At 38.8% G+C, this 26,396-nt stretch overlaps 1 protein-coding gene across 2 annotated transcripts in view; it reads right to left on the reverse strand.

Annotated features, from left to right (window-relative positions):
* Positions 1 to 4,772: 4,772 nt before the first annotated feature.
* The window catches only part of METTL15 (methyltransferase 15, mitochondrial 12S rRNA N4-cytidine), a 380,086-nt gene continuing 358,462 nt past the window's right edge, over positions 4,773 to 26,396 (reverse strand). Inside the window, exon 6 of one of the 2 annotated variants that reach the window (XM_060304424.1) lies at positions 4,773 to 5,483. In XM_060304424.1, the coding sequence (XP_060160407.1) occupies positions 5,458 to 5,483 (26 nt within the window). In that variant the 3' untranslated portion in view covers positions 4,773 to 5,457. The remainder of the gene's footprint in view (positions 5,484 to 26,396) is intronic. The other variant, XM_060304425.2, reaches the window with a different exon arrangement.

The raw sequence follows: 26,396 nt of genomic DNA on the forward strand, positions 1-26,396 counted from the left end.
TGGTTACCAAAGGGAAAAGGCGGGGGAGGGATAAATTAAGAGCTTGGGATTAACAGATACATACTACTATATATAAAAATAAATAAACAATAAGATCCTACTGTATAGCACAGGGGACTATATTCAATATCTTGTAATAACCTATAATGGAAAAGATCTGAAAAAGTATAGATATAGATATATATAACTGAATCATTTGCTTAACGCCTGAAACTAACACAGCATTGTAAATCAACTATACTTCAATAATAATAATAAACAGAAGATGTTCTTGATTCCCAAGTCTGCTCTCTTTCCACTGTCCTAAGCTACTGATTTTCACATGACTCAGTGCTTTGGGGTAACCTTGGAGATACTCAAACTAGGCATTTGAGTTTCTTAAGCCCAGAGATGTAAGGAACATTGGCAGAAATGAGTTATCAAGGACTCTATTAACATTGGTTGAAATAACAAAAGAATGAGACAAAGGGAAAGATGGAATGGGAAATATAATCAGACTCTACTCTTATTTTCTGGGTCTATGGAGGATAGGGAGGGGTAGTGGTTTTTGTAATTATTTTGGGCCCTAGCACTGATAGCATAGCATTATCCAGGCTTACATTGCTTTGTGAAGTCAGAAGTGTCTTGAAGAGATAGCTGTAGCTAACCCTTTCTGTTCAAAGTAGTGAATAGTGTAAACATTATTGTTGAATGAAAACTGTGAATTCACCAATTTCAGTTGTAAATTATCTTTTTAATATCCATGTAAAACAGAAAAATCACTGGATTAACAGCTAGAAAACTAGAATTCTAGGACCAGTTCTATATATTGATGCAACTTCCTTGATTTTCATATTCTTCCTTTGTCAAGGGGTAATATGCAGATTTTAGAGGTTTTTTACAAGATGCCAGTGACATAGTGAATTTGGAAACATTTTAGAGAGTATTAAAGACTGTGAGATGTATCATATGGAACATGTGTCAATATGAAAGACACTTTTATTATAAATAATTTCTTCAGTAGAGGTCAACTTTTCAAATAACTTTTATTTGAGTTTTTCTTTTCTTATTACAAAAATAATATAGCTTCATGGCTCAAAGTGTCAAAGTTACAGGAAAATTAATTAAAAGTCCTCTATGTAGTGGTGGGTTGGAGCTGCCTAATACCAGTTTGTGAAAGTCAGTTGTTTGTGTCTCTTCCCAATTACGTGTTCAGTGATATTGTGTTGGTAGCTCGAAATCAACCATGATGAGATTGTTTACACCATGGAAATTGGCAAATGTTACAAAGTTGGGCTTTCTTTTCTGGAGAAACAGTTGTTAAACATTTACTAGTGAACCACTGCCCATAATCCTTGGGCTTTATCAGCTTAGTGAATCTTAAATCAGATTGCTGTCCTTTGTATTAAGTCAAAAATTGAGGGAGATTCAAAAGAAGAACCAGAGACTCTGTCTTCAGCCTTTAACATGTCATCCTCCAACAGAGAAGGTAAAGTGTATCTGAATAAGCAATGAGAAAACATGCTTTATGAGCCCTAAAGACCTGCATTGACGTAGTCCTTTGCATTAGTTTGGCATGTGTGAGTTACACAACCCATGTGATCTTTATTTCATCCTCCTCTCATTCTTTCTTTTTCTCTCTCTCTCTTTCCTTCTTTCTTTCCTTCTTTCTTTCTTTCTCTCCCTTTCTTTCTTTCTTTCAAGAATTCTAACCACTAAATGCCAACAGTTATAGATCTTCAGAGGCTTTGCTTATACCCAGGTTGTTTCATTAGTGTCTCATTCTTAATGAGAGCATTTCAGATCTTTGCATTGATGGCCAAGAAGTAGGGTTATTAGCCTTCCCTTAGACATTTGAGTTCCCTGTTAAGGATCCAAATTATGTACAGTTCCAAGACACTATTTTGGTAGCAAATAGGATCTGGAGCACCACCCCCACTTGCCTTTTATCCCTTTATTTTATCGAACTATTTTCCTAGCTGTTACCACACCAGAACATGAGGAACTAATTTTCTAGGGTTTTCAGAAGTTCAACGAAGACATTTGAAATATTGGACTTATTTTCTCCATACTTACGGTGTTCAGTCCATATACACAAAAACTTTAAAATGACATTTTGTCCACCAGAGGGCACTCATATTGTTCCAAGTATAGAACTAAGAATTATGGCAATTTGAAGAGAGATCTGAGTCAGAAAAATGAAAGAACTCCCCCAAATTACTCAAGTCTTAACTAAATACCAAACAGAAGAATAAAAGCAAATTCTCTTTATTCTATTTTATTTCCTCTCTCCCTACCCTGTTACCTCCCACCACACACACACAAATTCTTCTCAGGTATATTCATTAATTCACCAAAGAGAAAAAAGGGAAGGGACCAGGGTGAAGTTCTGTGTTCCGCACTTTCAAAGTGCCAGCTTCACAGGAGGGCATATTTTTCTTTAAAATGTGGGAGTGTTGGAAGTGTGGAAGAATGTCAAGAAATTGGTTTTCATAAAGTTACATCCTTGGTGCTTTAAGATGATACCTCTGAAGTTGTTTTCTACCATGAAGCTGATGAACTGCATGCTTCAGATGACAGGGCTTCTTCCCTTGTCTTGGAACTTTACACTTCTCAGGCAGTAGAAAAAGCAGAGGTCACCACAAGATTGCAGTCTAGCGTGTTGACAACCTCAAACACAAATTATTCCAACTTCTGACAAAAGCAAAATAAACTTGTGATTTCTGAGACATGTTGTGTAGCTCATTAGTGGTTTCAACTAAGTGCTGTTTATTGATCTTAAAATCTCTCTCTCTTCAATGAAGGTAGACTTTCACCTATGTCTCCATCTTTTCCAAACACTCCAGCATTATGAACCCAGCAGTTAGACCCTAGTTATTGCTAAATTTAAGCCACTAGATCTGAGGTAAGGATTCTATCTCATTCCAGCTATGCTAACATGTCAAACATTTGCTTTATCCATTCCATTCTGTTTCTCTGCAGGGGCATTTTTATTCATACCTTTCAAAATTAGGCAGATCAAAAGACCCATCAAATCATCTCTGCCTTGGAATTGCTCACCATTGAAAAGTCTGAATTTCTTCTCTATTTTAAAAAGTGCTAGGTTAAGCCAGTTTAGAATGACCTGAAATCTAGCTATTTAGTATCTATGTAATGCAAACACACATACCATAAGTACTTTACAAAAGGAAGAAATAATGAGACAATTTAAGTTTTGTGTCCGTTTGGAAAATTGATGTCAAAGTAATGATCAGAGAACTGCTAATGAACATTTATGAGCTTGAACTTTATAGCCTGACCCAAAGTTGCCAGGTACTGTAAATCTTTGAAAAAAATTGCCCTTTAGCACTGCCAAGACCAAGAGCAAAATTGGCCCCCCTTCCCCAATTCACATCTGGGTTCAATTTGTTCTCAGTTAAAAGAGCTTAACGCATAGTGCTGACTTGGGAAAGCAGCAATGTTATATGAAAGGAGCAGAAATAGGTGAATATTTTTTTAAGTCTTCCCTTGAGGGGAAAATCTTGTTTTATTATGTTTGGATAGTCGTTATATAATTGCCTGGTATTAGGGAATTGGCTGGTTTGTTGTTGGACAGTGCCTATTGGGTGTAGATGGTTCTTTTTTGAAGTATGCAGTTTACTGGTCAGAAGCCTTCAAAAATAAAGTACTTTATTACAGGAGCTTTAAACTGAGTAGGATTAAAATGAAGAAAATTAACTCTCTTTCCAATGCATTAGATAAGATACAGAAAGAATTCCATTAATTCAGGTTTAACATGAGAAATACAGCAGATATAAAAGTTATTTTTTAATATAGGTAGAGAATGGGAAATAGCAACAAGATTAAGGAAAATGTAAAAGGGCCATGATTCATATTCAGAGGTTTTTTACTAGTTCTTCTCATGAATTTGACAATTTGTAATTTGGCAATTACTTTAAAAGTCTGAATTTTTTAGGGTAAATCAACTTCATGTTTGGAAAGATTTATTCTGGATGGGGAATTATCATAAGATGCATTACAACTTTACCGACTAGATGAAAAAAGCTGAGTAGGTCTCTATTAAATAATAGTAATGATAGTAAAAAAAAAAATAGTACCACATCTCATATCCATTGCCTTTTTCTCCTTGCAATGACCTAGTGAGCACCGACTCCCTTCATCAGATCTCAGTTCAATTATCACTTCCTCAGGGAGACCGTCAAACACATTGATTAGGTCAAATCCCCTTCTCCCTGCCTACTGCCCTCACCCTCATGATAAACTTTTACTTTTTTTTTTTTTTTTTTTTTGCGGTAACTGGGCCTCTCACTGTTGTGGCCTCTCCCGTTGCGGAGCACAGGCTCCGGGCGCACAGGCTCAGCGGCCATGGCTCACGGGCCTAGCCGCTCCGCGGCATGTGGGATTTTCCCGGACCGGGGCACGAACCCGTGTCCCCTGCATCGGCAGGCAGACTCTTAACCACTGCGCCACCAGGGAAGCCCCATGATAAACTTTTAAAGCATCATGCTTCTCTCCTTGTAGGAGTTAGCAAAGTTGCAACTTTACATTTATTTGTGCACTTCTTTGACAAATGTCTATCTTTCCACTAAAGTATAAGCTGCCCAAGGACACAGACTGGTTTAGCTTTCCGATTAGTCACCAGCCTCTAGTACAGTGCCAAGAAAGTAAGAGGTACTCAATGCTTATTTGTTTATTGAATTATGAATGAATAACCAGGCAAGGCAACTGTGAGATTAATGTCATATTACAAAGTAGTTAATAAACTCAAAAACTCCAGTTAGCTAACCCAAGATAACACAGTCATTTAGTAACAGAGTTGGGTGGAACTCAACCCCTTGTCCTACTTTCTTTTCCCAATGTGTCTTATCAGAAAAACTATAACCAAAGCATTACGACTCAAATCAGTACAAGTATAAACTAACTAACCAAATTTGTTTTCCATCACAGTAGTAAAATAAATCAAGTGACCATCAGCAATATTCTAGGTGAATGATTATTTGCAAAGTAAAGTTAAACATCATTCAACCAAATGAAAATATGTCCTCAGAAAATTTATGTTTATTTTTTAAAAGAGAGGAGAAAAGGATTGTATTTTATAAAGTCTGCATCTGCTTAGGTGTAAAGAGCAGACACTTCCTAAAATAGGTAGATCGAACAAATAAGAACAGGGTTTTGATTTTCTTTGCTGTTCTTTAAACAGTAACATACATGCTTAGTTTTGATCACTTGATCTAACAGACAAGAAAATCATGATGCAGAAAAGAGAATTAAATTGCATGAAGCTTATGTCAGAGCTTGTATTAATTTTCTAGTTTGCTTGGGCTGCTGTAACAAATGCTACAGACTAGGTGGCTTAAACAGAAATTTATTTTCTCACTGTTCTGGAGACTAGGAGTCCAAGATCAAGGTGTCAACAGGGTTTAATTTTTCTGAACCTCTCTCCTTTTCTTGTAGATGGCCATCTTCTCCATGTTGTTCTCACATGGTCCTTCCTCCGTGTGTGTCTGTGTCAAAGACAAAGAAAGAATCTTGAAAATAGTAAGAGAAAAGTGACTCATCATGTACTGGAGAGTCTTAATAAGATTAACAGCTAACTCCTCATCAGAAGCTATGAAGGCCAGAAGGCAGTGGAATAACATACAAACTGCTTTAAAAAAACCCAAATTTTAAATTCTAAGAAAATTCTATGAGCAATTCTATGTCAAAAAATTAGAAAACCTAGATGAAATGGGAAGTTTTCTAGAAAGATACAAGGTACCAAAATTCTCACCATAAATTTTGAAGTCCTTTATGTTCTTGTCCATACACAGTAGTCTCATCTATCATCATATCCCCTTTAGCTTATTATACCTCAATTAGCCTGACTCTCATTCAGTTCCTAGCATCATGGAATACAAAATGCTGTATTCCTTTAACTTGTTGATTGTTCCATTTTATCTTTGAGGACTCACTTTAAATGCTATTTCTGCAAAGACAATTTCTTGAACTCCTTATAAGTAACTACTTATTAATGTAATACTATCTGCTTTACCAAAGATAATTTCCTTCATGATAACTTTCCCTCAAATATATACTTGGTAGGTTCTAATCTAGTTTCCAATCAGTTCTATGTTCAAAAACTATGTCCAAACTTCTTTCCTAAATAAAATTCTCAAGGCTGATTTGGGTCTTTGTTTCTGAGCTCCCAGGGCAATATATCTCAACTTAATAGTACATATCTTGAGACCAGATGAAATTAAAAATTTGGGTGGGAAGGCCACACACCCTTAAATCTGATCTTCACTCCAGAGTAGTGTATAAATCAGACACTGCCACTCAAAACCTCTTTAGATCTCATGTATTACAGTTGGGGTTTTGAAGCAGGAGTTTTTAGATGACCTAAATTTGAGATTCTCAATATTCCCTTATTGTCTGACAACTGTCCAGTTATTTCAGGATTTATCTTTATTTTTCTTGATGAAAGGAGGAAGTAAAAGCCAATTTACATGACTATTCTGAGTCTTTCCAATGACATCCCCTAGAACAGAGTTTCTAAACCACAGCATTGCTGACATTTTAGGCCAGATAATTATGTACTGAAAGGGTCTATCCTACACATTATTAGATGTTTAGGAGCATTCCTGGCCTCTACCAACTACAAGCCTGTAGCATCACCTTCATCTACAGTTACAACAAACAAAATGTCTCTAGACATTGCCAAATGTCCCAGGGATACAAAATCACCCGCAACTGAGAACTGAAACAACAGGCTCAATAGGCCCACCTTATGCCTTCAAGTTATCACAGGCAATATGTTTACCAAATATTTGTTCAAATTTACAGCATGGGCTTCCATTTTTCAAAACTCAAAAAATGGTTTCCTGACTGCCTAACACAGAGTCAGAGTTTCTTGACTGCCTAACACATTACTGAAAGGTCAATATCACCTATTTTAAATATTTATTATAAATGGCACCACATTTCAAGTTTATGTGGAATCATAACTGCAGAATTAGTTTCCGTACAATAATTCTAGATTCAGAATAAACAAATACAAACATTTGTATATTGTGACGAAACCCAATTTAAATTCATTTCTTACATGTAAAAGTATAATTCTGGTATTTGGTGGGTAGCATTCTATGTGGGAATTTAGAAACCCCAGTTGCTTTCACATAGCTTCAAGAGTCACCATGTTTATGTGTTTCAAGTCATAAGCAAAAGAACATGGAGTATTATATAAAGGAGGGTGTTATGGGCTAGACTGGGATACAAGGAAATAGGTTTGATGATTACTCTCAGTGTCTTCTACTCATCATTGTTATATTCTCTCATTGTACCTTGTACTTTTTTTCTTCATGCCATTCATCATAATTATAATAAACTAAATATTTGAGCAGCTGTTAGTTTAGTATCCAACTTGCCTCAGGGGCAGTACACTCCATAAAGACCAGAACTAATCCATCTTATTTGGTGCTGTATCTCCAGATCTAGCAAAGTTCTTGACATTTAGTACTTTCTCAATAAAGCTTTGTTAAATGAATGAATAAAAGAATAAATAAATAGATGAATTAATATCATAGATATGGTACTTGATTTAAATATAGTCTAGTAGATCTTCACAATATTGTATTATTCTTTGCCAGACACAGATCTGGACATTGGTCAACAAGAGATAATGGCTGGCAGGACAGCAGAATATCCTAATGAGGGACGGTAAGGATGGTGATGCAAGAAGCAAGCAAAACTTAGAATTCAGTGCAGTAGTCAAGAGTTTTCTCTCCTGATTACATGATCTCATGCTTACCCTGCTTAGTTAGAGCATTTACAGCTGGTTCTGATCTCCACCTTCTGGCAAGGAGAAAAGGGGCTCTTTAGTTTCCAGGGCCCAGGTTTTATTGATCATGTTGGATTCTGAGGCTTCTTCTGCTGGCTGAGATGATTAATTATATGTGTCAACTTGGCTGGGCAATAGTGCCAAGATATGTGATCAGACATTATTCTGGATGTTTCTGTGATGCTGTGTTTGAATGAGATTAACATTTAAAATGGGAGACTTTATGGTGGTCAGATTGCCCTCCATAACATGGCTGGCCTCATCCAATCAGTTGAAGACCTAAATGAAACCAAAGACTGACCACACCTAAACAAAAGGGAATTCTGTAGCAGAGGGCCTTCAGACTTAAACTGCAGCCTTAGGTCTTCTTTGGGCCTCAAGTCTGCCCCGCCCACCCTTCATTTATTGGACTTGCCAGCCTCCATAATCATGTGAGCCAATTACAAAAAATAAATCACACAGTATCCTATTGGTTCTGTTTGATGGTAAAGTCAAACACACTGTCCATGTAGAGTGTAATACACTCGAATACATTGATTCCAGACTTCACTCTAAATAACAGTATTGCCCTTATCCTTTACAAGAATACCTACTTTCAAAGAGTTTGCATAGAGTTGCACTCATGTTTGAAATGGAAAGTGGTCTCTAAAACTGTGGGTATTAGATTCCACTTATCTATTCCCAAATTTATTAATTTTACTTGGTTTTAAGCATCTTGAGTGCAAACACTATATTATATCCATCTTTGTATTCCTAGCATCCAGCCAATAGTAGAAGATTTAGGAAAGTGTGCTGAATTAAATAAATAGACGAATGAATGGCTCAATACTTACGTGCTAAAATATAGGTCTCAATGTGGATTAAATTAAATGAGATCAAGAATGTAAAGCATTGGGCTTCCCTGGTGGCACAGTGGTTGAGAGTCCGCCTGCCAATGCAGGGGACAAGGGTTCGTGCCCTGGTCCGGGAAGATCCCACATGCCGCGGAGTGGCTGGGCCCGTGAGCCATGGCTGCTGAGCCTGCGCGTCCAGAGCCTGTGCTCTGCAACGGGAGAGGCCACAACAGTGGGAGGCCCGCGTACCGCAAAATAAAATAAAATAAAATAAAATAAAATAAAATAAAATAAAATAAAGTATTTATCAAAATGCCTGGCCATAGCAAGAGTGCATCTAACATTAAGTTTCTGTTTTTTGAATGTGTATGTCAGAGATATAATTTCCTTCATTTCCATAGTTTTCTATTTTAACATCTTTATTGGAGTAGGATTGCTTTACATTGTTGTGTTAGTTTCTACTGTATAAAAAAGTAAATCAGCTATACTTATACTTATATCCCCATATCCCCTCCCTCTTGCATCTCGCTCCCACCCTTCCAATCCCACCCCTCTAGGTGGTCACAAAGCACCGAGCTGACCTCCCTGTGCTATGCGGCTGCTTCCCACTAGCTATCCATTTTACATTTGGTAGTGTATATATGTCAATGCCACTCTCTCACTTTGTCCCAGCTTACCCTTCCCACTCCCTCTGCCCTTAAGTCCACTATACATCTGAGTCTTTATTCCTGTCATGCCCGAAGGTTCTTCAGAACCTTTTTTTTTTTAACATTCCATATATATGCATTAGAATACAGTATTTTTCTCTTTCTGACTTACTTCACTCTGTATGACAGACTCTAGGTCCAACCACCTCAATAAAAATAACTCAATTTCATTTCTTTTTATGGCTGAGTAATATACCATTGTACATATGTGCCACATCATCTTTATCCATTCATCTGTCAATGGACACTTAGGGTGCTTCCATGTCCTGGCTCTTGTAAATAGTGCTGCAATGAACATTGTGATACATGACTCTTTTTGAGTTATGGTTTCCTCAGGGTATGCGTCCAGTAGTGGGATTGCTGGGTCATATGGTAGTTCTATTTTTAGGTTTTTAAGGAACTTCAGTAGTGTTCTCCACAGAGGCTATATCAATTTATATTCCCACCAACAGTGCAAGAGGGTTCCCTTTTCTCCACATCCTTTGCAGCATTTTTTGTTTGTAGATATTTTGATGATGGCCATTCTGACTGGTGCGAGGTGATACCTCATTGTAGTTTTTATTTGAATTTCTCTAATGATTAGTGATGTTGAGCATCCTTTCATGTGTTTGTTGTCAATCTGTATATCTTCTTTGGAGAAATGTCTATTTAGGTCTTCTGCCCATTTTTGGATTGGGTTGTTTGTTTTTTGATATTGAGCTGCACGAGCTGCTTGTATATTTTAGAGTTAATCCTTTGTCAGTTGCTACATTTGCAAATATTTTCTCCCATTCTGAGGGTTTTTTTTGTCTTGTTTATGGTTTCCTTTGCTGTGCAAAAGCTTTTAAGTTTCATTAGGTCTCATTTGTTTATTTTTGTTTTTATTTCCATCTCTCTAGGATGTGGGTCAAAGAGGATCTTGCTGTGATTTATGTCATAGAGTGTTCTGCTTATGTTTTCCTCTAAGAGTTTTACAGTGTCTGGCCTTACATTTAGGTCTTTAATCCATTTTGAGTTTTTGGGGGGTATGGTGTTAGGAAGTGTTCTAATTTCATCCTTTTACATGTAGCTGTCCAGTTTTCCCAGCACCACATATTGAAGAGGCTGTCTTTTCTCCATTGTATATTCTTGCCTCCTTTATCAAAAATAAGGTGACCAGATGGTCATGGCTTTATCTCTGGGCTTTCTATCCTGTTCCATTGATCTATCTTTCTGTTTTTGTGCCAGTACCATACTGTCATGATTACTGTACTTTGTAGTATAGTCTGAAGTCAGGGAGCCTGATTCCTCCAGCTCTGTTTTTATTTCTCAAAATTGTTTGGTCTATTCGGGGTCTTTTGTATTTCCATACAAACTGTGAAATATTTTCTTCTAAATCTGGGAAAATGCCATTGGTAGTTTGATAGTGATTGCACTGAATCTCTAGATTGCTGTGGGAAGTATAGTCATTTTCACAATGTTGATTCTGCCAATCCAAGAACATGTTATATCTCTCCATTTGTTTGTATAATCTTTAATTTATTTCATCAGTATCTTAAAGTTTTCTGCATACAGGTCTTTTGTCTCCTTAGGTAGGTTTATTCCTAGGGATTTTAATCTTTTTGTTGCAATGGTAAATGGGAGTGGTTCCTTAATTTCCCTTACAAATGTTTCATCATTAGTGCACAGGAATGCAAGAGATTTCTGTGCATTAATTTTGTATCCTGCTACTTTACCAAATTCATTGATTAGCGCTAGTAGTTTTCTGGTGGCATCTTTAGGATTCTCTATGTATAGTATCATATCATTGGCAAACAGTAACAGTTTTACTTCTTCATTTCTGATTTGGATTCCTTTTATTTCTTTTTCTTCTCTAATTGCTGTGGCTAAAACTTCCAAAACTATATTGAATAAGAGTGGTGAGAATGGGCAACCTTGTCTTGTTCCTGATCTTAGTGGAAATGACTTCAGTTTTTCACCATTGAGAACGAGGTTGGCTGTGGGTTTGTCATATATGGCCTTTATTATGTTGAGGAAAGTTCCCTCTATGCCTACCTTCTGGAGAGTTTTAATTATAAATGGGCATTGAATTTTTTCAAAAGCTTTTTCTGTATCTATTGAGATGATCATATGGTTTTTATCCTTCAATTTGTTAAAATGGTGGATCACATTGATTGATTTGCATATTTTGAAGAATCCTTGCAATCCTGGGATAAACCCCACTTAATCATGGTGTATGATCCTTTTAATGTGCTGTTGGATTCTGTTTTCTATTATTTTGTTGAGGATTTTTGCATCTATATTCATCAGTGATATTGGTCAGTAGTTTTCTTTTTCTGTAACATCTTTGTCTGGTTTTGTTATCAGGGTGATGGTGGCCTCATAGAATGAGTTTGGGAGTGTTCCTCCCTCTGCTGTATTTTGGAAGAGTTTGAGAAGGATAAGTGTTAGCTCTTCTCTAGATGTTTGATGGAATTTGCCTGTGAAGTCATCTGGTCCTGTGCTTTTGTTTGGTGTAAGATTTTTAATCACAGTTTCAATTTCAGTGCTTGTCATTGGTCTATTTATATTTTCTACTTCTTCCTGGTTCAGTCTCAGACGATTGTGCTTTTCTAAGAATTTGTCCATTTCTTCCAGGTTGTCCATTTTATTGGCATATAGTTGCTTGTAGTAAGGTCTCATGATCCTTTTTATTTCTGCAGTGTCAGTTGTTACTTCTCCTTTTTCATTTCTAATTCTGTTGATTTGGGTCTTCTCCCTTTTTTTCTTGATAAGTCTGGCTAATGGTTTATCAATTTTGTTTATCTTCTCAATGAACAAGCTTTTAGTTTTATTGATCTTTGCTATTATTTCCTTCATTTCTTTTTCATTGATTTGTGATCTAATCTTTATGATTTCTTTCCTTCTGCTAACTTTAGGGTTCTTTTGTTCTTTTACTCTAATTGCTTTAGGTGTAACTATAGGTTGTTTATTTGAGATTTTTCTTGTTTCTTGAGGTAAGATTGTATTGTTATAAACTTCCCTCTTAGAACTGCTTTTGCTGCATCCTATAAGTTTTGGTCCGTTGTGTTTTCATTTTCATTTGTTTCTAGGTATTTTTTGATTTCTTCTTTGATTTCTTCAGTGATCTCTTGGTTATTTAGCAGCATATTGTTTAGCCTCCATGTGTTTTTATTTTTTACAGCTTTTTTTCTTGTTATTGATATCTAGTCTCATAGCATTGTGGTTAGAAAAGCTACTTGATATGATTTCAATTTTCTTAAATTTACCAATGCTTGATTTTTTTTTAACATCTTTATTGAGGTATAATTGCTTTACAATGGTGTGTTAGTTTCTGCCCCATAACAAATTGAATCAGTTATACATATACATATGTTCCCATATCTCTTCCCTCTTGCATCTCCCTCCCTCCCACCCTCCCTATCCCACCCCTCCAGGCGGTCACAAAGCACCGAACCGATATCCCTGTGCCATGCGGCTGCTTCCCACTAGCTATCTACATTACGTTTGTTAGTGTGTATATGTCCATGACTCTCTCTCGCCCTGTCACAGCTCACCCTTCCCCCTCCCCATATCCTCAAGTCCGTTCTCCAGTAGGTCTGTTTCTTTATTCCTGTCTTACCCCTAGTTTCTTCATGACATTTTTTTTCTTCTTAAATTCCATATATATGTGTTAGCATATGGTATTTGTCTTTTTCTTTCTGACTTACTTCACTCTGTTTGACAGACTCTAGGTCTATCCACCTCATTACAAATAGCTCAATTTCGTTTCTTTTTATGGCTGAGTAATATTCCATTGTATATATGTCCTACATCTTCTTTATCCATTCATCCGATGATGGGCACTTAGGTTGTTTCCATCTCTGGGCTATTGTAAATAGAGCTGCAATGAACATTTTGGTACATGACTCTTTTTGAATTTTGGTTTTCTCAGGGTATATGCCCAGTAGTGGGATTGCTGGGTCATATGGTAGTTCTATTTGTAGTTTTTTAAGGAACCTCCATACTGTTCTCCATAGTGGCTGTACCAATTCACATTCCCACCAGCAGTGCAAGAATGTTCCCTTTTCTCCACACCCTCTCCAGCATTTATTGTTTCTAGATTTTTTGATGATGGCCATTCTGACTGGTGTGAGATGATATCTCATTGTAGTTTTGATTTGCATTTCTCTAATGATTAATGATGTTGAGCATTCTTTCATGTGTTTGTTGGCAGTCTGTATATCTTCTTTGGAGAAATGTCTATTTAGGTCTTCTGCCCATTTTTGGATTGGTTTTTTTTTTTTTTATTATTGAGCTGCATGAGCTGCTTGTAAATTTTGGAGATTAATCCTTTGTCAGTTGTTTCATTTGCAAATATTTCCTCCCATTCTGAGGGTTGTCTTTTGGTCTTGTTTATGGTTTCCTTTGTTGTGCAAAAGCTTTGAAGTTTCATTAGGTCCCATTTGTTTATTTTTGTTTTTATTTCCATTACTCTAGGAGGTGGGTCAGAAAGGATCTTGCTGTGATTTATGTCATAGAGTGTTGTGCCTATGTTTTCCTCTAAGAGTTTGATAGTTTCTGACCTTACATTTAGGTCTTTAATCCATTTTGAGCCTATTTTTGTGTATGGTGTTAGGGAGTGATCTAGTCTCATACTTTTACATGTATCAGCCCAGTTTTCCCAGCACCACTTATTGAACAGGCTGTCCTTTCTCAACTGTACATTCCTACCACCTTTATCAAAGATAAAGTGTCCATATGTGACAACGCTTGATTTTTGACCCAAGATATGATCTATTCTGAAGAATTTTCCATAAGCACTTGAGAAGAAAGTGTATTCGGTTGTTTTGGGATGGAATATCCTATAAATATTAATTAACTCTGTCTTGTTTAATGTTTTATTTAAAGTTTGTGTTTCCTTATTTATTCTCTGTTCGGTTAATCTGTCCATTGGTGAAAGTGGAGTGTTAAAGTCCCCTACTATTATTGTGTTACTGTCGATTTCCCCTTTTATAGCTATTAGCATTTGCCTTATGTATTGAGGTGCTCCTAGGTTATGTATTGAGGAGCTCCTAGGTGCTTCTAGGGTGCATAAATGTTTACAATTGTTATATCTTCTTCTTGGATTGATCCCTCGATCATTCTGTACCATCCTTCTTTGTCTCTTAATAGTCTTTATTTTAAAGTCTATTTTGTCTGATATGAGAATTGCTACTCCAGCTTTCTTTTGACTTCCATTTGCATGGGCTATCTTTTTCCATCCCCTCACTTTCAGACTGTATGTGTCCCCAGGTCTGAAGTGGGTCTCTTGTAGACAGCATATATATAGGTCTTGTTTTTGTACCCATTCAGCTTGTCTATGTATTTTGGTTGGAGCAGTTAATCCATTTACCTTTAAGGTAATTATAGATATTTATTTTCCTATTACCATTTTCTTAATTGCTTTGGGTTTGTTTTTGTAGGTCTTTTCCTTCTCTTGTGTTTCTTGCCTAGAGAAGTTCCTTTAACATTTGTTGTAAAGCTGGTTTAGTGGTGCTGAATTCTCTTAACTTTTGCGGTAAAGCTCTTAATTTCTCTGTCAAATCTGACTGAGATCCTTGCTAGGTAGAGTAATTTTGGCTGTAGGTTTTTCCCTTTCATCACTTTAAATATGTCCTGCCACTCCCTTCTGGCTTGCAGAGTTTCTGCTGAAAGATCAGCTCTTAACCTTATGGGGATTCCCTTGTATGTTATTTGTTACTTTTTCCTTGCTGCTTTCAATATTTTTTCTTTGTACTTAATTTTTGATAGTTTTGTGTGTCTTGGTGTGTTAGTTCTTGGATATATCTTGTATGGGACTCTCTGTACTACCTGGGCTTGATTGACTATTTCCTTTCCCATATTAGGGAAGTTTTCAACTATAATCTCTTCAAGTATTTTCTCAGTCCCTTTCTTTTCCTCTTCTTCTTCTGAGACCCCTATAATTTGAATGTTGGTGCATTTAATGTTGTCCCAGAGGTCTCTGAGACTGTCCTCAATTCTTTTCATTCTTTTTGTTTATTCTGCTCTGTGGTGGTTATTTCCACTATTTTATCTTACAGGTCACTTATCCATTCTTCTGCCTCAGTTATTCTGCTATTGATTCCTTCTAGAGAATTTTTCATTTCATTTCTTGTGTTGTTCATCATTGATTGTGTTCTCTTTAGTTCTTCTAGGTCCTTATTAAATGTTTCTTTTATCTTCTCCAATCTATTTCCAGATTTTGGATCATCTTTACTAACATTACTCTGAATTATTTTTCAGGTAGTCTGCCTATTTCCTACTCATTTGTTTGGTTAAGTGGGTTTTTACCTTGCTCCTTCATCTGCTGTGTATTTCTCTGTGTTCTCATTTCACTTAACTTACTGTGTTTGGGGTCTTCTTTTTACAGGCTGCAGGTTAGTAATTCCTGTTTTTCTGGTGTCTGCTCCCAGTGTGTAATGTTGGTTCAGTGTGTTGTGTAGGCTTCCTGGTGGAGGGGACTGGTGCCTGTGTTCTGGTGGATGAGGCTGGATCTTGTCTTTCTGGTGGGCAGGGCCACATCCGGTTGTTTGTTTTGGGGTGTCTGTGAACTTAGTATGATTTTAGGCAACCTCTCTGCTAATAGGTGAGGTTGTATTCCTGTCTTGCTAGTTGTTTGGCATGGGGTGTCCAGCTCTAGAGTTTGCTGATCGTTCAGTGGAGCTGGGTCTTAGCATTGAGATGGAGATCTCTGGGAGAGCTCTAGCTGATTGATATTACATGGGGCCAGGAGATCTCTGGTTGTCCAATGTCCTGAACTCCACTCTCCTACCTCAGAGGCTCAGGCCTGACACCAGGCCTGAGCACCAAGACCCTGTCAGCCACATGGCTTAGAAGAAAAGTGAGAAAAGAAAGAAAGAAAGAAAGAGAAAAAATAAAATAAATTAAATTTTTTAAATAAAAATATTTTTTAAATATTAAAATAAAAATAGTAATAAAAAAAAGAAGAGAGCAACAAAACCAATAAACAAATCCACCAATGATAACAAGCACTAAAAACTAAACTAAGATAAACATATAAATCAGAAACTTGTCAGTCACATACAGCAAACCCCAATTCTACAGTTGCTCCCAAAGTCCACCACCTCAATTTTGGGATGATTTGTTGTCTATTCAGGTATTCCACAGATGCAGGATACATCAAGTTGATTATGGAAATTTAATCCACTGCTTCTGAGGCTGCACAGAGAAATTTCCCTTTCTCTCCTTTGTTCTCACAGCTCCTGGGGTTCAGCTTTGGATTTGGCCCCACCCCTGAATGTAGGTCGCCCTCGCATCTGTTCTTTGCCCAGACAGTAGCTGGTTAAAGGAGCGGCTGATTAGGTGTCTCTGGCCAGGGGGAGAGAGGGGTATGGCATGCGGGGCAAGCCTATGGGGGCAGGGGCCAGCATGATGTAGCAACAGACTGAGGTGCACCGTGTGTTCTCCCAGGGAAGTTGTCCCTGGATCATGGCACCCTGGCAGTGGCGGGTTGCACAGGCTCCTGGGAGGGGAGGTGTGGATAGTGACCTGTGCTTGCACACAGGATTCTTGGTGGCTGCAGCAGCAACGTTAGCATTTCATGTCCCTCTCTGGTGTCCATACTGACAGCCACGGCTTGTGCCCATCTCAGAAGCTCGTTTAGGCAGTGCTCTGAATCTCCTCTCCTCGAGCACCCGAAACAATGGTCTCTTGACTCTTAGGCAGGTCCAGACTTTTTCCCGGACTCCCTCCCGGCTAGCTGTGGCACACTAGCCCCCTTCAGGCTGTGTTCACACAGCCAACCCCAGTCCTCTCCCTGGGATCTGACCTCCGAAGATGGAGCCTCAGCTCCCAGCCCCCACCTGCCCCGGCAGGTGAGCAGACAAGCCTCCCAGGCTGGTGAGTGCTGGTCGGCACCAATCCTCTGTGCAGGAATCTCTCCACTTTGCCCTCTGCACCCCTATTGCTGCACTCTCCTCTGTGGTTCTGAAGCTTCCCCCCCACCCCACCCCCATTTCCACCAGTGAAGGGGCTTCTTAGTGTGTGAAAGCTTTTCCTCCTTCACAGCTCCCTTCCAGAGGTGCAGGTCCCATCCGTATTCTTTTGTGTGTTTTTTCCTCTTTCTTTTATCCTATCCAGGTATGTGGGAGTTTCTTGCCTTTTGGGAAGTCTGAGGTCTTCTGCCAGCGTTCAGTAGGTGTTCTGTAGGAGTTGTTCCACATGTACATGTATTTTTGATGTATTTGTGGGAAGGAAGGTGATCTCCACGTCTTACTCCTCTGCCATCTAACATTAAATAGTAATATCTATTACAGGCATACCTTGTTTCATTGCACTTCACTTTATTGCACTTCACAGATGCAGTGGGTTTGGGGTTTTTTTGTATCACAAATTGTAGGATTTTGACAACTCTGCATCAAGCCAATCTATCAGCACCATTTTTCCACCAGCACTTGTTCGTTTTATGTCTCTGTGTCACATTTTGGTAATTCTCATGCTATTTCATGCTTTTTCTTTTTATTATATTTGTTATGGTGATTTGGGATCTGTGAACTTTGATGTTACTATTTTAATTATTTGGGGGCACAAGGAACCATGCCCATAAAAGATGGTGAACTTATTGATAAATGGGTATGTTCTGACTGCTCTACCTATCTGCTTCTGTTCCCTCATCTCTCTCCCTCTTCTTGGGTCTCCCTATTCCCTGAAATACAACAATATTGAAATTAGGACAATTAATACCCCTATAATGGCCTCTAAGTGTTCAAATGAAAGAGAGTCACATGTCTCTCACGTTAAATCAAAAGCTAGAAATGATTAACCTTAGTGAGGAAAGCACACCAAAAGCTGAGACATGCTGAAAACTAGGTCTCTTACTCCAAACACTTAGCCAAGTTGTGAATGCAAAGGAAAAGTTTTTGAAGAAAATTAAACAAGCTATTCCAGTGAATGCATGAATGATATGTGAAACAGCCTTACTCCTGACATGGAGAAAGTTTTTAGTGGTCTGGATAGAAAATCAAACCAGTCACAACATTCCCTTAAGACAAAGTCTAATCCATAGCAAGGCCTTAACTCTCTTCAATGCTATGAAGGCTGATAGAGGTGAAGAAGCTGCAAAAGAAAAGTTTGAAGCTAACAGAGGTAATTCACAAAGTTTAAGGAAAGAAGCTGTCTCCATGACATAAAAGTGCAAAATGAAGCAGCGAGCACTGATGTAGAAGCTACAGCAAGTTATCCAGAAGGTCTAGCTGAGATAATTAATGAAAGTGGCTACACTAAACAACAGATTTTCAATGTAAACAAAACAGCCTTTCAGTTGGAAGAAGATTCATCTAGAACTTTCATAGATAGAGAGGAGAAGTCAATGCCTGGCTTCAAAGCTTCAAAGGAAAAGCTGACTCTCTTGTTAGGGGCTAATGCAGCTGGTGACTTTAGGATGAAGCCAATGCTCATTTACCATTCTAAACATCCTAGGGCCCTTAAGAATTATGCTAAATCTACTCTGCCTGTGCTCTATAAATAGACCAACAAAGCCTGAATGATAGCACAACTGTTTACAACATGGTTTACTATTTCAAGTCTACTGTTGAGACCTACTACTCAGAAAAAGGATTCCTTTCAAAATACTACTGCTCATTGACAATGCACCTGGTCACCCAAGAGCTCTAATGGAGATGTACAAGATTAATGTTTCCAAGTCTGCTAACACAACATCCATTCTGCGGCCCATGGATCAAGGAGTAATTTCTACTTTCAAGTCTTATTATTTAATAAATATATTTCATAAGGCTATAGCTGCTACAGATAGTGATACCTCTGATGGATCTTGGCGAAGTCACATGGAAACCTCTGGAAAGGATTCACCATTCTAGATGCCATTAGGAACATTTGTGATTCAGGGGAAGAGGTCAAAACATCAACAGTAACTGTAGTTTGGAAGAAGCTGATTCCAACCCTCATGGATGACATTGAGGAGTTCAAGGCTTCAGTGAAGGAAGTAATTGCAGACGTGATGGAAATAGCAAGAGAACTAGAAGTAGATGTGGAGCCGGAAGATATAACAGAATTGTTGTAGTCTCATGACAAAACTTTAATGGATGAAGAGCTGCTTCTTATGGATAAGCAAAGAAAGTGATTTCTTGAGATGGGATCTACTTCTGTGAACATACTTTAAAGATTGTTGAAATGACAACAATGTATTTCGAATATTACATAAACTTAGCTTACAAAGCAGAGGCAGGTTTTGAGAGGATTGATTCTATTTCTAAAAGAAGTTCTATTGTGGGTAAAATGCTATCAAACAGCATTTCATGTTACAGTGAAATCATTCATGAAAGTAAGAGTCAGTCGATGCGGCAAACGTCACTTTTGCCTTATTTTAAGAAATTGCTGCAGCCACGCCAACCTTCAGCAGCACCACCCTGATCAGTCAGCAGCCATCAACACTGAGGCAAGACCCTCCACCAGCAAAAATTTACAACTTGTTGAAGGCTCAGATAATGGTTAGCATGTTTTAGCACTAAAGTATTCTTTAATTAATGTATGTACATTGTTTTAGACATAATGCTATTGAACCCTTAATAGACTACAGTATAGTGTGAACATAACTTTCATATGCACTGGGAAACCAAAAATTTCAAGTGACTCACTTTACTATAATATGCACTTTACTACAGTGGTCTGGAATCTAAACCTGCAATAACTCTGAGACATGCCCATACTGTATCCTGGAAAGGTACCAAGGTCAAAGGCAGGATATCAGTCCAAACAGTCTTTAATCAAAAGGTAAGCTGAGAACAAAACTGCACTGTAAATGCTGAGACAGAAGAAGAGATTGAGGAAGCTGAGAAACTGGGATCTGAGTGAAGCAGGCAAGTAGAAAATGGTCTAAATGAGTTCTGAAAACAGAGCATTGTTGTCTGAGGGACCTGATATGTTTATCTAGGTGGCCCTCATTTGAGCAAACCAGTTTATCCAAAGATACTAGAGCTAGAAGGACAGTGACAGCGCCCTAAACATTTTCTAACAAATAATGGATGGGTGGGGCCCAGAGAAATCACCTGCTCACATCAATGCCAGAGCCTCTACATCCCCCAGAAACTGCTTCCTCCTGTCCACGTTAAGGCTCAGAGCTTCCCTACCTCGTATGCTCTCAGCGTCTGACCCGACTGTTAACGTTACAGCATTCATTTCACTGACTCATTAGTGACTACACACCTTCAGGAAACAGATGACACACTCAGACTGGGAAAATTAAAGTGAACTTAAAAGGATTCTTGCCAGAATGGTGGAGAACATATAGGGAAACTACATGGAGTGGTGCACTACCCCAAGCTGAGTGACGGAGGATCAAAATGCCCACCTCCAGGCCTGAAGGAGCATGACAAGGGAGCCATGAGGGAACCTGGAGAGACAGAGGGAGTGGGGTGGAGAAGAATGACTGACAGAACTACAGCTTTTACTTGAGGGAAACACCCAGCCCGAGGATGTGGACAGAACCAGAGTGATAATCACCTGACCTCGTTCTGCTCCCACCTACTGGTCAGCTAATGCCCCAACTAAACCCAGCCAGAAGCCAGAGGACAAAGGAGCCCAAGGTCAGCTCTGGGGTTCAGAGCAGGGCAGGAAAGTGTAGAGAGTCAACTGGGAAGAGCCACGAACATCAGATATCCGGCACATCGCCCCACCTTCCTAAAGCTCTGGCACTGCCTCAGAAGGGACTAACTTCATATGGTTGCCCTGGGATAAAGCCAGCAGCCTGTCTTCTTTCATAGCCTCATCCACCTCGCAAACCTGTACCCTCAGCTCTTTCACATCAGGGTGAAATCCTCCTGCTCCTGGTCCAGTGCTTTTCTTTTCCCAACTACCTTCTTGTTTACTCATAGGAAGAGACTAGTGTGCACATACCTCCAGGCCTTGGGACAGGTTCTGACATGCCAGAATTGGCTGGACATGTCCATGCTAGGACCTCCATGACACAATAAAATATGTACTTGGCACTAAAAATCAACTGATTACAATGGAATCTTCCTTGGATGAGTTAGATACCTCAGGATTTTGCAGGGCCCCAGGTCAGGATTCTCAATGTCAATAGTCATTGCACAAAACAGTATAAAATATGATTCTGTTTTTTTTAAGGGTTTGATTATTTGCATCCTGGATTAATAGCACTTCACTACATGCTCCAAATTAACAGCTTCTGAAGTTTTTTGCTTTGTTTCGTTTTGTTTTTTAAAGTTTGATAATTTTGTAAACCTGCCTTGAAATTCCTAGTTCTTAATACTGGCCAGAACCCAAAATAGAAACTGAAAACAAAGAAAAGAAACTGTTCTCACAAGTCAGAATTAGGCAGCATCAGAAATCATGAAAGAGGTTGGAAAACATTTTTAGACTGGTTTTACAACTCCTGTTAGCCTAGATAATTGATATCACCACCAAAATTTACCTTGACAGGGCTTTGAAAACTTTTGAAATTCACCTTCTTAAATGAATGCTATTCATAATTCCATGAAGAATGCTAAGTGTTCCCCCTCCCACCCGTTACACTGAATTGGAATTGTATACCATGTTGGAAATTCTAAAGTCAAGTTTGAAGAATCACCTTGAAGCCATTAATTACCAGCTAATGCTCCAACCAAAGAAAAGGCTTATAGATGAATAAAAGAACTCACAGGGTGGCCTAACACTAAATTATTTTCTTGGGACCATTGTGGAGGCAATGTCTCTTGGGTGCCAAGTCTGGCAGTAGACAAAATGGTGAAGCTGTTTTCAGTCACATGTGCTCCATCCAGTTGACTTTATATTCGATAACTTCTATGAGGCTTCCAGGGCCACCTCACCCAGACCTCCCTGATAACTCAGTTCTCTTCCCAGGCAGGAAGACTTCCTTATTTGGTTGGATAAGAAAGCTTAACCTTCCTATCTTCCTTCCTAGATAATATGCTAAAAAGTGGTTGGTTTTTTAACTCCAGTATGTGGCTTTAAGGAGATTTATCCATGATGGAAAAGATCCGGCCAAGGAATCAGGGGGATTAGGTTCTTGCTTCAACCCTGTCACCAAAGGCAATTGTGATCTTGGAATAATCACTGTATCTCTCTGTGTCTCATTTTCTTCTTCTGTAACATGAAGGTGTTGGATAATGTCAGTGACTTCCAGGCTATTTCTTTTAGCCTTTTTCAAATGTAGTCTTACATGGAAGCTCAATATGTGAAGCAGAAAAAGGCAGAGCTGCTCTGATTTGAGGAAAAGGTAATTTCCACCAATCCTGTTCACCTGACCATCACACTTCCCTGTATCTCTTAAGTTCACTTTGCATTCAAAGTATTACCTTTGGCCCTTGCCTGTGGCTCATGATCTCTGAAGTTCTGATTAAAAAGCAGAACTCTGGGTCCCACACTTAAGATCTACTAAATCAGCCTGGGTAGAGCTGGGGCTCAGGAATCTTCTCTTAAACAAGCATCTCAGGTGAATCTCATGAACACAAAAATTTGAGCACGTTGAAAAGCACCAGACCAGATATTTCTGAAATCTTTTTCTATGCCAACATTCTAGCAATGTTGCTCAATATTTAAGATTTACAAAGCCGTTTGAAATCTGATGAAAGAAATGAATCTTCTGTCTGAGAAAACTGCAAACACACACACACACACACACACACACACACACACACACATGCAGGCACATATGTGAAATTTGTCTAGAATTACAGCGAGCTTAAATACCCAGTTATGTATCTCCCTGATATCCATCATGGACACTCTATGGGCCCATAGTTAAAACCCCTGTGATATCTATGACCTGACAGTGGTATTTCAAGATGAATGTGGTGATTCATTAGAGAAGGAGCCCTTCTGGCATTAAATCAAACGCTATTAGTTGCTGATATTGTACTAAACCAAAGGTTGCCTCCAACTTAAAACCTCTAACCCAAATTCAAACTTGTTCAAAATGCTTAGTACTTCCTTTTTGGGTTTTATTTGTTTTTTAATTTTTTTAATTAGTAGGAATAGTGTCAGCCTGAATTTTTCTCAAATACTTCACTACAGGTATGAGGATAAAATGGCTAAACTCCAGCAAACCAGCTGACACATTTCCAAGATTCTTGCTGTAAGGGCTATTCAGTTCCCAGTTGATTTGTTTCTCAGATTGGATGCATAGACAATCCTGCCCATGGAACACAAGGGTCATGTCTTCCGACAGGAATGATGTGGTCACCTCATGGCTGAAAGCCCAGGCATTCTTTTCAAAGGACCAAGGAATGAGTTTAGGACTAGTTTTCAACCTGCCAACCAATAAAACTGTGTGGTGGCACCGAGCACCCTTATAAAGGGCTGATCCCTAAATATTCACAGACATGACAGGAGTAGGATGGTCCTTTCCCAAAAGCCTGCCTCCATTTTCCACGTGCCACCCAGATGTGCCATGTGGAGTGGGAACGCTAGCATACAACATAGGCAAGGTGCTGTACCACCTATATGAGTTCTTTATTCTTTTTTTAAAAAAACTTTCTCTTGCAATTTGAGTGATTTTGGCTTTCATTCTGCCTTTGACTCAACAGCTAAAGCCCCTCTCCAAGTCAGCTCCCCCGCCTACGTATTCCCAGTTAATAGGGAACCACTTAACTACGTGAACATTAACTAATTTGAAGTTTGCTTTTCATCCTAGCACTAATAGGAGAGGAGGAATGTGTTTGTGTTTGCAAGTTTTCCATGTGGGTTAAGCAAAGATTGTTTGCTCAAATGTGAAGCTTGGAAGAGAAAGAAAAAACAAGGCCCAAGTCTCATCTTGTCCTTTGGAGGTAGGCAGAAGAGCCATTGTTCCCAGTGCAGCTGAAACTTGTGGGCTGAGAAACCACTGGAGCCTATTCTCTGAGGTTTCTGAAAATTTTCCTCACAGACTTATCATTGTCAGCAACTGTGGCGGGCTGTTTTGTTTTGCCTTTCATTCCTTATTTATTGCTAAAGCAAATGGCAATGACAGTTGAGAATGGAAAGAGTGGCAAGCCATAATGAAATATAGGAATAAGGCATTGATCTAAACAAGAGAAGTTACTAAAAAGGAAAAGGAGTTCCTTCTCTAAAAGTTCAAAGTACCTTTCATATTCCAGCAAAGCTGGACCGAAAGCAAAATTATTTTTAAAGGTAAACAGATAACAAGTGGTTCATCCAGAACTCCACGGTGGATTTCTACTCCCTCCTACAAGGAAAAGGTTGCCTTTTAATTCTTTGTAGGTAAGACAAGGCACAGAACAATGGGGAGAAACATGTTTGAAGGTAAAAAATGGATATATAATACTAAAGGAGAAGCTACAAGATCCCTTAAAATATAACCCTAGCTTTCATGGTCTTAAAAACAAGAATACCCTTGGTTTCCCCTGTCCTTAGCTGAGCCAAGGCCAAAATAAGGATGCTGCTATTAATCAGGGACTTGGGATTCTGCGTTTTTGATCTTGGCTTATTTGTTTAGTGGAATATACAGCATCTTCCATGTTTCTGCTTACATTATAGTTATTGTGATGAGCCAGCAGTATCTATTCTAAATGCCCTGATTTTGTCCCATTAGTAAAAAAATGGCAATATATAGATACAATGTTTCAATGTTTCCCAATAACCAAAACGATAGAATCCTAGGTCTTCAACATTGTTTGCATGGACCTCTATAATCTGATCCTTGCTTACTGTTCCAGCTCCAAGCACTAATATTTTGCCTCTTGAACTGCATGTTCCAATAATTTCAGAAACGTTAATTTCCTCTGAATCACTGTGCTACTTTAAGCCTCTATAGGTTTTCCAGTGATATTCTATCTCCCTGGGCGACCCTCTCCCCTTACTCATTCTTTTCCCTGTACCTAATCCAACTTATCTATCCAGACATAACTCAGGTGTCATCACATCTAGGAAGTCATTCTTAACACACCAAACTACTCCCTCACATGAGATTAGGCACCTGGGCATGACATCCTCAGGAGAACTACCATATTTTATTGAAACTATTTTTGTGTTTATCTCTGCTACTAAATCATGTGTTCCTCAAGGACAAAGATGATGCCTTATTCCCATTGCCAAGCAAAAAGAAGACACAACTGAATTTAATCAAAGAAAGACAGAGTAGTATGAAGTACTAGAGGGAAAAAACATTGAACTTCAATGACAAAGACATGATAGGCAAGCATATCTTGCCTCTCAAACGCACCAGCTGAAGCTCACTTTGCTGCTACCATCTTCATCTTCAGTCTTCCCTACATGCTAGCACAGTTCCTTGGTAAGTCTCATGGCATGGTCCACTGTAGCCTGGCTCTTCACGCCCAGTGCCCACTGAACTCCAACTCTGACAGTCTCTGCTCCAAACTTTGAATCTGAACAAACCGTTCTCCAATATTCCTACCACCCAGTAACATCCAACAGCTGGCATCTAGGGCAGCACTGACCTAGGACCAGACAGAAACCACATTCCTGTTCCCTATCAGTTCATTATTCCCTCCACAATGATTCTAAATGACTGTCTTAAATTTTAATTTCCTGTAATAAGAATGAAAGGAATCTGCAAATGATGGTTTCACTTATTTGACTGAGTCTTATTCATCTCTCTTTTTTAGGGACCCAACATAATGTCTAAAATATAGGATACACTTGATGAGTAGGAATTAATTAAGTAAGTATAATTTCTATGGTTCTTTTTTTTTTTTTTTTTTTTTTTTGCGGTATCTGGGCCTCTCACTGTTGTGGCCTCTCCCGCTGCAGAGCACAGGCTCTGGACGCACACGCTCAGCGGCCATGGCTCACGGGCCCAGCCGCTCCGCGGCATGTGGGATCTTCCCGGACCGGGGCACGAACCCGTGTCCCCTGCATCGGCAGGCGGACTCTCAACCACTGTGCCACCAGGGAAGCCCTCTATGGTTCTTTTCAAGCTTATGATTAGATGCCTTGTAGCAGAGACGAATAATCATCTACCAAGATGTGTGCTCCACTCTTCACAGTGTTAAGTTGGTGCTGGGAAGAGGCTTCTTAGCCAGGGACTACATTTCCCAGCACCCTTCAAATCTATTGCAGCCATGTGACCAGTTTTTACCAATGAAATGGAAGTAGAAGAAACATATGGCTTCTCTAATTCAGGGCTTT

Source organism: Globicephala melas, chromosome 8 (genome assembly GCF_963455315.2).
Source record: "Globicephala melas chromosome 8, mGloMel1.2, whole genome shotgun sequence".
NCBI lineage: Eukaryota > Metazoa > Chordata > Mammalia > Artiodactyla > Delphinidae > Globicephala > Globicephala melas.